This window comes from Gavialis gangeticus, unplaced genomic scaffold (assembly GCF_001723915.1).
Source record: "Gavialis gangeticus isolate Ggan-Ray unplaced genomic scaffold, GavGan_comp1, whole genome shotgun sequence".
Taxonomy (NCBI): domain Eukaryota; kingdom Metazoa; phylum Chordata; order Crocodylia; family Gavialidae; genus Gavialis; species Gavialis gangeticus.
The window spans coordinates 78950754-78965117 of NW_017729033.1; the positions used below are offsets into that span (position 1 = coordinate 78950754).

Sequence of the window (14364 nt, forward strand, 5' to 3'; positions counted from 1 at the left end):
AACGGTCTGCTTCTGTTTGCTGACACTACAACTTCTCCTTTATCAGCTGTTCCGTTTTCTTCATATCATCTGCTTCTTCTTTGTTAAGTATATACACCACATTCATACACTCCATTGCTTACTAGACTTATTAGTGATAAATTTTCTAACCTACTGGCTACAGTTGGATGCACCTGAGCCATGCAACTGCCATGACAATGTCCAGTGACTGGTCAGGGGCATAAGAATGGAAGCAGCCTCTTGGATCTTTAAGTCCAGTTCCATGCTGTCACAGGCAGCTGTGTTTATATAATCCCTCATACAGATCTCTCAAGTTCCATCTTAAAAGCAGTTAGTTTTTGTTCTTGGGCTAAAATTTTCATTTAGCTGAAGTAACTCTTCTCCCTTATTCTTTTTTCCTGAGGGCACTAGGATCTCTTCTCAACTTGTATGTTGCTACATAAAACAAGTAAAAGCCTTTTTAGTCTACTCTCAGGCTAAAAATTCCATTCCCTTGCTAATCCTAGTAGCCTTTCTCTGCATCTCTTCTAGCTCAACTTCTTTCTTGAATTTGGGTGACCAAAGCTGTACTTTATTCAGAATTTTACTGGGCCTTAAAGCCATGGACTAAATGCAGACATCGGATTTTATGGCTCATTACGGTCTCCCTGCTTTCTCTGCTGATCTCTCTAACCTATTTGCAGGTAATAACAACCTTCTTCCCTTTTGAATTGTTTTACACAGTTAGGTTACCAGTTCAGCTTTTTTTAGTTTTGTAGCTACTTCTGATAAACTATTTGCTCCAGCATCTTTGCAGCACTCTTTCACTTTTCTAAGTGGCTGTTTTCACTTATGTAATAGAATTAAAATATAATTGTTTTATCTAGTACTGTATATAGCTTAGGCTGATTCTTCTTCCTGAGACCTGAGGAAGGGTACTTTGTACCCAAAAGCTTGTCTGACATCTCCCTCCCTGATATGCAGTTGGTCCAATAAAAGATAGCAAAAAGATGCATTGCTTCTTGCAATTGCATATAATGTTTAGGCACTCAGCAAGAAGGGAGACTCTTGATGCATCATAGGAACAGGAATCTGACAAGAGATCCTAGTCCAGGGGTTGTCAGCCGGGGGGTATGCATACTTTAGAAGGCCGCAGGGGGTACGCAGCAGCTGTGCAGAGAAGCTGCTGACACTTCTGGTTTCACCACTGGCACTTCTGGTTTTGCTCGTCAACTGGCAACTCCCTCCCCACTCATTGTCTGGCTGCTGGAGGACTCCCCGGTTCTCGACTGGCCACTGGGGGTACACAGACCAAAAAATGTTGAAAACCCCTGTCCTAGTCCACAGGAAAAAATGAGAACATGAGGCACCTGAATTAAATCTCCTAAGAGTTGGAGTCAAACTGATATGAAATGAAACACTTCTGTTTTGGTTTTGATACATTTAAATAGTTTTACTGATTTCTATTATTCATTTTTTTTCTCATTGGAAACTTTCAGCTTTGGCCCAGATGCTATTCATTGTAGGGTTCTTAAAAGGCACAAATTATTATGGAAAACCCCCTTAGTTTTATCTGTTGCGGGGAAGGGTGGATTGGAATTGTTTTGTACCCAGGTCCTGATGATAACCAGGCAATGCACACAGCAGACACAGGTTTCAGGGTAAGCAAAATACCTATGTTAGAGCAGTACTCCACCCAAGGTGGTTTTTCTTCTCATGACCTGAGGCAGAGTGCCATGCTAAATGTAGATGTACTGCTTTCACTATGTGAGCTAGCTCAAGCATCTGTACATACTGTAGTTTTTGTGAAGATATAGTCTAACTAAATGTGACTCATCAACAAAATAGGGGCACCCCCTTCTTCCCCAGGAGGGCAGAAGTTTCCTGGGAGGGTATGTGCAAATCATTGTGGCAGTCAGCAGCATCCCACTACTTCAGCCATTCTCACAGTCCCTGTCCTTCCCCATTGCCATCACTTTTATGCCCCCACTACTGCTGCTTCCTCTGCTGCCAGTTCCCATTGCCAGCAAAGGGGATCAGCAATGAGGAAAGCACCAGCAGCTGAAGTACCTGGGGTACAAGAGTGTCTATCTTTTTCTATTGGTGGGGCATAAACTTAGAAAGTTTGGGAAGTGTTGATCTAAACAATAGCACAGTGCACTCTCAATTTACAGAGAAAGCCCTTGGTACTAAATATATTGGGGTTTTCAAATACTAATCTACCCAATTCATAACATATTAGGTAATAAATAATTCTGAATAAATGCAACAAATGTGGTGATTTGCAGCTATTTTAAAATAGTAATCACTTTTGATACTAATTTCCCCAAAGCTAACAAAAACTTTAAGTAGGTTATAGAATAAGTTTTAATAGCTCTGAGACTTGAAGCCAGGATGTCTCAAAGTCTGAACCTGAGTCTGCCTCTAATTTGCTGTTTGGCCTTCAGCTAGCAACTGAAATTGTGATGTACAGCAGGTGCTGAGCACTCAATCCTTCATTAGGAACTTCTGAGTGATTAGCACTTTTGAAAATTAGGCCATTAACTTTTTTTTGTGGTAAATCTTAGAGACCTCAGGATTGCTCAGATTTTGTGCTGGCTGTCTTTTTCAGGCAAAATTGTAGGCACGCCTGAGTACATTTATAAGCATTGAGTTTCTGTGTATAGAAAGATTAGCTTGACATCTAAGTGCCAGTACTTGTACCCACAGTAGATTACAGCTGTAAAAACATAAGCGTATAATGAGAGAATTTTCAAATATGTTCATTTCTTAAGCAGTCTAGTCTTCTCTTTCTATCAGTGTAATAGTTCCACAAAGGGGGAAGAGAACCTAAGCTAGGTACCTACATGGTTATAGGTTTTCTGTTGCAGATAACACCAAGACCGAAACTGAGGTTAAAAACTCACTACCAAAGAGCCTTCAAATATTAATGGCTATTTGCAATTACTTACTTTGGTTCAACATAATGTTCTTATTAATATATATTCATCTTGTCCTGAAAATGTGATTTTCTAGCATATTATTTTAATTGACTTGCTAATGCTAACTCAACACAAATAAATTGCCCTGTTCAGCAAGAGGAGTCACTTAGAATGTAGTGCAAACAATATAATGGGATTAATGTAAATGCCAGTAGGACAGTGTTACTAGGTGCAAAGCATTTCTATCTGTGTAGAGAGAGGGGATACAACTATTTGAGTGTACTATAAGCATTTTACAGTTTCAGACCTACCATGGAAATACATTATGTGCAAGTTTTGTGAATTAACTTAGAGACCATTAAATATTTAGACTTTTTCATTTAGTATCTTCTTATCTTCTAGTATCTTTAAAGGAGACAAGACAGGCACCTGGCTGGGGTCTTATGACCCCTGCCACCCCCAGTGCTCCTTCCTGCCCATGGCAGGGGGTCAGACTAGATGATCTGTCTAGGTCCCTTCCGACTCATTGATTCTATGATTCTTTTTATAGTAATATTTATTAGGTTTGGAACTCATTCCAAATAGCTTTTCTTACATTCCCACATTGGATTTAGTTATAAGACGCTTTAAATATCATTTTTGATTTTGCAGGGAGTTCTTTACTTTTAATTTCTAATAGACTTTTGATTTTAAAAATGAATAAAATAAAGAAGCAAACAGGAAATTGGATATTCTGTACTGGGGTATCAAGTTCGTGGCAAGCATGCCATAAGTAGCATGCATAGTTTCTGTGGGTGTCACATAGAAAACTGGGGAGGGGACAGGTAGGGGAGTGGCAGATAGGGTAGGGAGCAGAAGACAGAACAGCAGATTAGGCAGAAAGCTCGTGGCATGAAGCAGCAGAGTGGCTGATCAGGAGGGGTTTGAAAGAGGATTTCCTCTTCTCTGGTGCCCTGAGGACAGAGTACAGGTTCTCCTGTCCTGCCTTTTAAGCACAGCAGTGTCCCTAATTACTCTTATCTTTAACTGGAGAGCTAAACCCTCCACCGCTGTGGTCCTGGCCCCTCCAGCTACCTGGGGCCCAGGTCCGCCTAGTAAAGGGTTTTCGGCTTGAGCTCCTGTTACATCCACAGTGCCAGTTTCTGTCTGACTGAGGCCTCAGTCTTTTCACGCATTTTGTCCTTTCCACTCTGGGTTAAAAAACACCCCAAGGGTTTTTGCTCCCTTGCAGAGGACAGAGACCCCCAGAGTAGATAGGTCTCCAAGTTTGCCCAAGGCCATGCAGGTGCCCTTGGCCATGTTGAGCTTGGCCCCTGTTGCCACTCTGTATACCTGGGCATATGTTGCAGCCTTTGTCCTCTCCTTGATACTGGTCCACCACTCTGTGTGGTTCCAGTACCTGGCTTTGAGGGTCATCCACCCAGGGGAGCACTGCTTGAAGGGCTGCTGGGTCTTTTCATCTTCCAGGAGACTCATGTTTAGCTTCCACACCCCTCTGCCTTGTACTGTTGGGAGGCAGTGGTCCAAGAATCAGATGGGTGTGGATTTAGCTTTCCCTGCTTTGCACCCCTTAGGGAGGAAAACAAAGTCTATCTGTGACTTAGTTTTCCTAGTGGGGTCTACCCAGGTGAAGTTTCCCTTGGGGCCCTGGCTTCTTTTTCCATGTCCATCAGACTGTGGTTCCTGACAAGCTGCTTCAGCAGCCTGCAGGAGCTTTCCAGGCCCATCCTTTGGGTTCTGCTTGCTCTGTCTCCCTCATCAATGATGCAGCTGAAAACTGTGATCACCACTGGTTGGGTCCTGGGCTTTGTCACAGCCATATTTTCGAGGAAGGCGGAACTTGCTTCCTTGTTGGCCAGGGTGTAAACATTCAGCAGGTCAAATTTCCCTTCATCTGTTTGGAAGGTGGCTTGTATTGATCTGCTTGCAACAATGTGTTTGTGTTGCAGGGGGCATTCTCTTGTCTCTTTTCAGGAGGATTGTGACACAGGCTGCCAAGTTGTTGGCTCCTCTGCTCTGTGTGGTTGGACCATGTGACCAGCATCTCTCAAAGCATAGTTTTTGGAGCTGGGCAAGCCACGCTTCTGGAGGCAAATGATGTCTACTTGTAGCTGGTCCAAACATTGTTGAATGGTGTCCCATTTTTCCTTCTTTACTAAGCTTCTCACATTCACCGAGTCTATTTGTATAATAGAATCATAAAATCATAGAAAATTAGGGTTGGAAGGAACATCAGGTGTCATGTAGTTCAACCCCCTGCTCAAAGTAGGACCATTCACAACTAGGTCATTCTGGCCAGGGTTTTGTGAAGCTGGGCCTTAAAAACCTCCAAAGATGGAGATTCCACCACCTTTTTAGGTAGCCTGTTCCAGTGCTTCACCACCCTCTTAGTTACAGAGTTTTTCCTAATGTCCAACCTAAACTTCGCTTGCTGCAACTTAAGACCATTGCTCTTTGTTTTGTCATCTGTCACCACTGAGAACAGTCTAGCTCCATCCTTTTTGTAACCACCCTTCTGGTAGTTAAAGACTGCTATTAAATCCCCCCTCAGTCTTCTCTTCTGAAGGCTAAATAAGCCCATTTCCCTCAGTTTGTCCTCATAAGTCATGTGCCCCAGACCTCTAACTATTTTCTTGCTCTCTGGTCGACTCTCTCTAACTTGTCCATGTCCTTTTTGTAATGGGGGGCCCAAAACTGGACACTGTTCCAGATGTAACCTTACCAGTGCTGAATAGAGGGGAAGAATCACTTCCCTCAATCTGCTGTCAGTGCTCCTACTAATGCAGCCCAGTAGGCTGTTAGCCTTCTTTGCAACAAGGGCACAATGTTGATTTGTATCCAGCTTGTTGCCCAGTGTAACCTCCAGGTCCTTTTCTGCAGAGCTGCTGCTTAGCCAGTTGGGGCCAAGCCTGTACCAGCGCATGGGATTGTTCCATCCTAAGTGCAGGACTTTGCACTTGTCCTTGTTAAACCTCATAAGATTTCTTTTGGCCCACTCCTCCAATTTCTCTAAATTACTCTGAATCCTAACCCTACCCTCCAGTGTATTTACTGCTCTTCTCAGCTTGGTGTCATTCCCATTACAAAGGCTGTGAAGAGGGTAGGGTGGCTGCTACCTTCCCTTTTTCACTCTATGGTTTCTGATTCTTTGCCTGAGCTTAGGTGCAGGCTTTTTGCCAGCCTGCCGGGCTCTTTCTGGGCTTTGTGCTTTTTTCTTTCGGCGTATAGGTTGCCTACTGGTGCCTACTTGTTTCCAGTAGTCCTGTCACTTTTCTCTGTCTCAGAGAGTTCCCTCTGCTCCGGCACCACCTCCATCTTGAAGATAGGACCGTCTTCAGTTTCTGGGGCATATGAATCCCAAGGTCTCCGGGGCTAGGGTTGCAAATAGGATGCCTTCCTGGATTTGTGGAGTATCTGAAGATCCAAACCAATAGGTCTCAGAGGGAGGATACTTGCTTCGTGATAGCCACACAGATTTGATGATTGATTCAGTCGAATTCTGGAACTTGACTGTTGGCTTTGCCCAGTTGAATCTGGAATTGTTTTGGTCCTTGAAATAAAAAAAAGTTTGTGCTGCATATAAGTAGGTACCAAAGTGCTGTTCAAAAGTGTGTTTATGGAGTACCTGTGCTAAAACTTGCAGCAGTTTCAAAGAAGGTAATATGCATCAATCTTGGAAAAAAATAAATGCATGGGTACTATATGCAATGCTCCAGCCGTGTTTAATTTCCAAGCAATTTTCATTCTTTTCAAATTTGCTCCTCACTTCCATGTGATCAGGGAGAGTGGGAAGGGGCTACAAGAGGAAAATGTTTGGGGGAAGCAAAGAGCAAAGGACTACATGACCCCCCAGATTTATCTTCCCTGTTGTAGCAGTTGGAGGGCCAAATTCAAAGCAAACCTCCAATTATTAGATTCTGTGCTTAAGAGAATTATAACAAATTTATAAATTTTCCATATATAGAATTTAATTATTGGGAGGGTCATCTTATAATCAGGGTAATCTATTTGAGTTAATATGGTAATTTCTGCATTGTTTCACACCTGTTGATTGTAGGTAACTTATTTATCCCTTCAAAAGATTGTCGTCTTTGTATGGTTGTTGAAGAGCTTTTGTTTTTGTTGCATGCACTCCCCATCTGGAGGGCAGAATCTTTTGGCCAGCAGTGCCCTTTGGCCTGCGCTTTTGCCATAAGAGCTGTTAGACTCCCTCACTCCTGCCCAATTTGGCTGCATCCAGATAAACGTGGATGTCCAGTATGTGGCACCACAAACTCATCTGCTGCACCACACACCACACATGCAGGTGTTCCCTGCATTGTTAGCTTGCAGCAAGGGTGGGGGGTTTCTTGACCCTGAGAGATCCCAGGGTCAAAAAACCCACACTGAAAAAAAGCAGGGTGGCACACATGGCGGCAGCATGCGCTGCCCAAAACCAGAGCCTGGCTGGCTGGAGTCATACTCCAGCTGCCAGCCAGGCTTCCTCCATGGCTGCAGCCCCCAGGACCCCAGGTAAGGCTGCTGCTCCCCTACCCCACATGGGGTAACCTGCTGCGTGCCAACAGTGCACATGGCATGGGCGTTCCCCAGGGACAAGTAGCAGTAGCACAAGGTGTTGCTGTTTGTCCCTGGAGAAACAAACATCCACACTCCTCTGGATGTGCCTGTTGATGTCATGAAAAGGAAGAGTGTGGATCAACTGTCTCTTCCCTCTTTACTCTCCCTGGCTGAGAGCAGGAAATGTTAGCAGTGTCTTTTCCCTAGTGCCCTGGCATATTCAAGTTCTGCTTCTGATATATTTGGTGAGCTTTTGCAGATTAGGTATTGTAGTTTTGGGTTTTTTCAGTGTTTATATTAGGTTTAGTTGTGGTTCTTTTTTTAGGTGTTTTTCAGGTGCCAATACCAGTTTTTTGTTTTTGTTTTTTTCAGTTGAACAAAAATCACACTGTTAAATATTCTTCCTCATTTAAGATGGTCATTCCTTTTCAGGATGGCCACTCTGAGAGCCTACTTTGTTTGGGTGAGTAGGTCATTACCCAGTGATCTATTTGTTTATTTCCAAAATAAGCTGTCAAAGTCAGAAGCTAACTTCAAATTATTTTTCTTAGATAAATCAGTTAGGCTGGCCATTGATATAGGCAAGCAGTCAAGACCAATTTGCATCATAACAAACTTCAAGAATGTTTCCAACACAGCTACAACCTCTAGCCACTACTAGCACTTGAATTCCTGGCTCTTCCTTTCATTTGGCCAGAACTTTTTCTCAGAAATCCTGATCTAAAAGAGAGAGAGGTTTGGAACTGTGATTCTAGAGAGCATATGAATTTGGCACAATTTAGGGTTTTTTTTAGAAATAGATGAATCTCATCAGTCTTATTTAAGGGTAACATAAGACACATATGTGGTATCTCTAGTATCTTGAAAGAATTCTGTTCCATCATTTTGCTAATGTTAAAAGAACGGCTGTGTGTAGTCACGTCAACAGAAAATTCAGCTTTGCCGATGAAACTTTTTGTACTGAAAACTGGTTTCAATATTCACATCAGCTTCCTCAGTGTTGATATCAGTTGCATCTGTTTTTGCATTGATAGTTTCTCACTCAGTGATGTGATATGATATTGAGTTAAACAAAATGAGATTTAAGTGGCTACTTTGATTTATGTGCATATATTTACAAAGTACTGTTCTCTCAGGGAAGTATCTCTGTATGATCCCTGTTCTGGCATAGTTATATATATTAGTACATTTTTAAATATATAAATTCCAAAGACCCACATCATAACACTGAGTTGCCTTTTGAAAGTGACCAAAAATAGACAACAGAGACAATCATTTAAAGAGGGAAAAGTTACTTAACCTTTCAGTAAATGTGGTTGTATTTATTGTGTTGCCTGCATGTACTCCAGAACATGCTCGCCTTTTTTTTGCCCTTAAAAATACAAATTTTGATGTGGTAAAGGAACTAAATAATGTCTGGCCCCACTTTGTCATTTTATTTCTGTGGGGTTTAGAGCACAGCCACAGGCCAATTGACCCTGCGAGCCAAAAAGAAAATAAAAATCTGTTCTATGCACATGGACACACCTTGCAGTAGTGGAATGTATCTGTAGATACCAAATCTTAAAGAGCTATGATTACTTGACATAAATTACTTCTCCTTGAAGAAGGAGGTTGGAGTGCTACAATGTTGAAATCATTTGTGCAATTATGTCTAATAAAGAGAGAGAGCATGGTATATTGGAGTACTCGTGTGAGTGGGACTCAAACGTTTGGCATTGTTCATTTTATTCCTCACAGAAAATCAGCAATATAAACACATTTTATTAAAATCCTGATTTGGTGATCAGATTTAAAGTTTTGATGTTTGTTTTCTTTCATTGTGATGGTAGGAAACTAAAGTTTAGAATATTTTAAGTACTTAATCTGCTTTCAAATAATAGAACGTCATTTGTTTCATTTGATTTTTATTTTCTTTTTCTTTTTTTATTTCAGTGACAATGACAAATATTGGAGAAAAAGGTAAGAGGTTTTTTTTTTTAAATAGGCTTGTTTTAAGTGGAATTCTTAAATCAGATTACTGTAATATAAATTCTGTTTGTAATACATCTGATATATAGTTTTAAATAAAAGGAGGTCATCATATCTTGCTTCATTAAATGACCTGTGTATAAGAGTGTTTGTTTTTCACAGATCAAATATGTTCAGAAAAATAAGGAGATTGGTCTTTTTATTAGCTCTCTGAACCATGTATCTCTTTAGTTTTGTTGAGACTTCTGTATACATACTGTCTTCTTTTAGGCCTTTTGGAATATAGTACTTTTTAAATATGAGTTTTGGTGAAAAGATTAAAAAATGGCAGAGTATTGAAGCCTGAAGTCATCTAACCAGAGAACAACAGTAGCAATGAAAGCTCCTCCACTAGGATAAGTACAGACAGTCAAAAAGCCCAAGGCTGAATTGATTTAGTCTTTGCAGGTTAGTTTAAGATGTACAGATTACATTGAAACAGAAGTGATCAGACATTTACCTTTGAGTCAGGAAATGCAGCCACATGCCTGTAGTGGCTCAGGCCTGAAGCCAGGGGGGTGCTAGAGCATGGCTGTCTGGCTGTGTGTTTACTACTTCTTCCTGCTGCCCTCAGGGTCTCTAGGATTTGCAGTCCAGAATTACATCAGCAGGACACTACAGGATTGCTCATTACTTCCTCTTTCTTCTTCCAGATGCCTCTGAGATTTGTAGTCCACAGTTGTAGCCAGCAGTAAATTTGAGTGGGGGAAGGGGTGTTTAGTCCCCTTCCCTGGCCCGAGACCCCAGCTGGGGTTTGCCTGGGGGGGCAACCCCTCCCTAGATTGGGCTGCATCCTCCCCCCAACCCCCTTGTCATCCAGCCCCCACTGTTCCAGCTAGGGATTGGAGGGACAGGGCCAGCCCTGCTCTCTGGAGCAGACAGCCCAGCCCAGGGCTGCAAGCCATGCTTGGGGACTGATTTAACTTGAATAGGGAAGGGGTCTGGAACAGAAGTTTCATAAACTTGTTTGACCCAAATCAGTTAAATCTGATACTACATTCAGTCAGGTTCATTTTAAACCAGGTTCAGCCATTTTGAGCACTGAGCTTCTGTTCTGTTACAGGTTTAAACCAGTTTATGATCACTTAAACCAGTTTATGTGTAATTTCTGTCCCTAGCCCTAGTGACTGACCAAAAAGATCTATTTATATTGAGTAAGAATAATTTAACTGCACCCATTTAATCATTGGCCAATAGAGATGCAGTTCAAATGTGAAGCCTTTTATGTGGATATCCATTTCAAAGATTAATGTTGTTTCAGTAAGATTGTCAGGCTTCCATGAAATTGGACTTCACATGCCTAAAACATTTGATATAGAAGCTGGAAATGAAATTAAGGAGTGGATGGGCAAAGATTGTGGAACTTGGATTAAATATAATTTTCTTCTATGGGAAACTAATATTTTGAGTTCACCTTGTGTTCCAAAGTACATGTTTTACAAAAACAAACATTTCAGAAGTTCAAGTTTACAAATATCAAAATTGTATCAACTTAAACTGATTTGTTGAAACAGTTTTTTTCATTTCAAATTTATAGTTGGGAACAACTTAATATCAGAATATCTGTTCAAAACAAATATCTATTACAGTTCTCCCAACTGGAATAATTGAAACACTTTTGGCAACATTAACAATTTTTTTCAGCAAAACTCCCTTTTCTGACTGAAACTTTTCAACCACAAATTTTCCCCAAGCATAATAGTAACACTATTTGCTTATCATCAACTTGATTTGAGTTAGATATTGGAATTCACAAGTTTAGGGAGGGGAAAGAAAGCTTGCAATAAATAACTGAACATGCTTCCTTCCAACTTTTCAGAAAAAAGGCTGAATGCAAGCAAAAATTCAGCCAGAAGGATTCTGTTGGAGATGTAAACCTTTTGAAAATACAGTAAAAATGCCTGCTCAGCCGTCAATGGAGTTGCTACCTCCAGGTTTTAATACTTTGAAGTCTATTAAAATAGAATCTGGGAAGGCAAGCAAGGCAGCACAGGGATGTAGAAGGTTTTTTTTTCTTTTAAAGTCTTTGTTCAGGTGCTGCTTGCACCTGTGTAACTTCAGCAGTTTTGTGTATTGCACATTCACAGTCCTTACTGAGGGGAATGTGTTTTGTCAATTCAGAAATAATTGATTAGAAAATAATCAAATTTTATACAGGTCATGATTTTCCCTAAATTACTTTCTGGTAATGTATAAGCTTAAGCAGATCTGCTGTTCCCCACACATGGTTTTCAATGTTCCCCACACATGGTTGACATATTATAAAAATGTCAGGGAATTTTCCTACCCTTCCAGGCAAAGAGACCAAATGACAGCCAAAATTTTAATTTATATAGGCCAGGGGTTGTCAAACTTTTGTAGGAGCTGTCTATCAAAGTATTTATATAGGTAATAACTTATTGGTGACAATAATTCCCCTGCCTCCCATACTGCAGCCCCAACGTTGTGTGTGTAGCCATGCCTATACTTAAGAGTGTTAAACACTTCATGTTAAAAGTTTCTATTGGTGATAACTTAAACAAACTTTAACAGTCCAGGGAGAAATTTCCGATGCTGGCTCTCTTTTTCAAGCTGAATATTTTTGGCAAGTTTCAGCAAAAAAAGTTCAACTCTTTCCATCAATACAGTTAGAAGAAAAAATTCTGCCCATATTAAAACACTTTTTATGACTGTTTTGTTAATAACTGCAGCACCTCTGTGCATTGGAGCAAGGACTTTACATTTTGGCAGGTGGATTGCCTTTGTTTCAGGGATATACCTTTTGCTGTTTATATGAGAAACTAAAAAAATATGGACGTGTTACAGCTGAGAGAAGGGGACAAGAGTAGAAGAGGCTAGGGTGAGGGGACTAAGGGCAGAATGGTACAAAACACTCTCCAAAACCTGAAGTGAAAGCCAAATGCCTGAGTTTCATTATTTTTTCCATTGTCAGCATTTGCTTCATCTCCCTCTATTGCTGGTCATGTAGATGTGGTATTAGATATTCTGTTAGCTTAAGTTTCAGAGGTCTGTGTGATGGATCTAAAGATTCCAACCACATAGCTATGAATAGATGGATTAAACCCCATTAAAAATGTGATGATTGCAAGAGTCAAGTGCTCAAAGTTTAAGACTAGCCAGAATTAAGGTTGACAGTGAAAAGTTAATTCAGTGCACTTATGCATATGCATTACAATATAGACCCAGTTATGTGATCATATGCTTCCTCCTCCCTCCCTCCCCTCCTCCCACCCAACTGGAACCCGTGTCATTTGGTGAAAAGGGTAGAATCTGTTTGGAGAGTAAATTGAGGCTGTCTGTCTAGTTTAACACAGAATTGGGAAGGTGCATAATCAAAGAGGTGGCGGGGGATTGCAGGAGACAGGAAAAGTCTCATAGTTAAGGCAGTTGAATGCTGTTTTGGAAAACTGAATTCTGGTCCTGCTTTCATCCCAGAGTTCGTGTGCGACTCTGTGTATATCATTTGAACCCAACTTCTCACTTCAGGTTAATAATTGTATTTCTTATTTTCTGGGTGCCCAGCCTGAGATTTGTAGAAATGGTGAACACTCACAATTGCAGCTGGAGTCTGAGAGAGACCTGCTTTGAAAATATAAAAAGCTTTATAATGTGAGGCACTCTGAAAAAGTAGGGCCTAAGTATCTCAAATTGAGCACTTGCAATTTGTAGACTCTTCTGAACTTTCCCTTTTCCCTTCATTTGCCTCTTTAAAATGGAAATGATGTCATTACCTCATTGCATTGGAGTGTTTGTAATGATAAATTAATGTTAGGGAAGCACTCGGATGCTACTGTGATAAGCACCACAGAAAACCCCATGAGAAAATTAATGGAATATGAAGAGAATGCAGTAAGTAAGATGTATGGTCACCCACTGTTCAGGAAAGATGAAAGAAAATATTGAGTGGCTACTGTATAGGTGATTACAATCTATTTGTTGCCATGAAGGAAGCAGTGGTTATGAGGGGAAGAAGTGTGTGCAGTCATGTATGTGGTGGATCTGGGACATTGAAATGGGGAATTCAGATGTTGTTACATATAACAACACATTTTTCTCAATTAAAAAATAATTACAAGCTTTACTAATAAGCTAGGGACTCAGGAGCTGTATTATTCAATTAAAGATTGTATGGCACTGAAGTATGGGGCTATGCCACCAGTAACGATGTAGACATACCTCAGAATAAGTTTCTCAGGGCTCTTCTGGGTCTTCCTCCTTCAACTCCCACATCCTTCTTGAGATTAGAGATGGGATTAGATTCCATGTTAACTAATATTATTAGATTGGTGGGAATCTGCTTTAAAATCCTGCCTCTTTTACCATCTCACTTGCTCAAATTGTGCTATATAGAAGACATCAGTAATCCCCCTTCTCTTCAATCTCCCTGGCTAGCTTTTCTCTCCTTCACTTTTGCATTTTCTGGGATGGGACACTATATCAAAGACAATGAAAGACTCTTCTCCCCCATAGAAAACGTCCGGGTTTTCCAGAGGTTCCAAGACTGAAGCAAAACCAAACATACCTTTTTTGGAATGTGCACGAGCTTGCTATGTCATATGTTGTTTATGAAAACACAGTAAACAAAGCAAAATAATCAAAAGATGTTGTTTCATTAGTCCCAATATCATTAGAATTGAATAAATGTCTCTTTTAGACTCATAAAACAAAATCTAGCCTTCTTGAGCATCTTGATATTGTGTCTAATGCTTCGCTGAAAGTTATTTCCACACCTGAGTTAATATTTTTAGCTAGAGTTAAAAACTAGGCCTGTGAGAATAGGAAAGTATTTGATTCAGATTCGGATTTGGCTGATTCAGAGGTCAGTGATTTGATTCAGTGATTCAAATTACTGTCCCCATTCGATTTGGCCGAATCAAAATTAGATATTAGGCGCTGA

General features: G+C 40.7%; 1 protein-coding gene across 1 annotated transcript in view; it reads left to right on the forward strand.

The window, feature by feature from the left end:
* ZDHHC2 (zinc finger DHHC-type containing 2) overlaps positions 1-14364 on the forward strand; it is a gene marked incomplete at its 5' end in the record, with an annotated part of 89281 nt that overhangs the window by 20451 nt on the left and 54466 nt on the right. The window contains one exon of the mRNA XM_019525870.1: positions 9393-9419. Coding sequence (XP_019381415.1) covers positions 9393-9419 — 27 coding nt within the window. The remainder of the gene's footprint in view (positions 1-9392; positions 9420-14364) is intronic.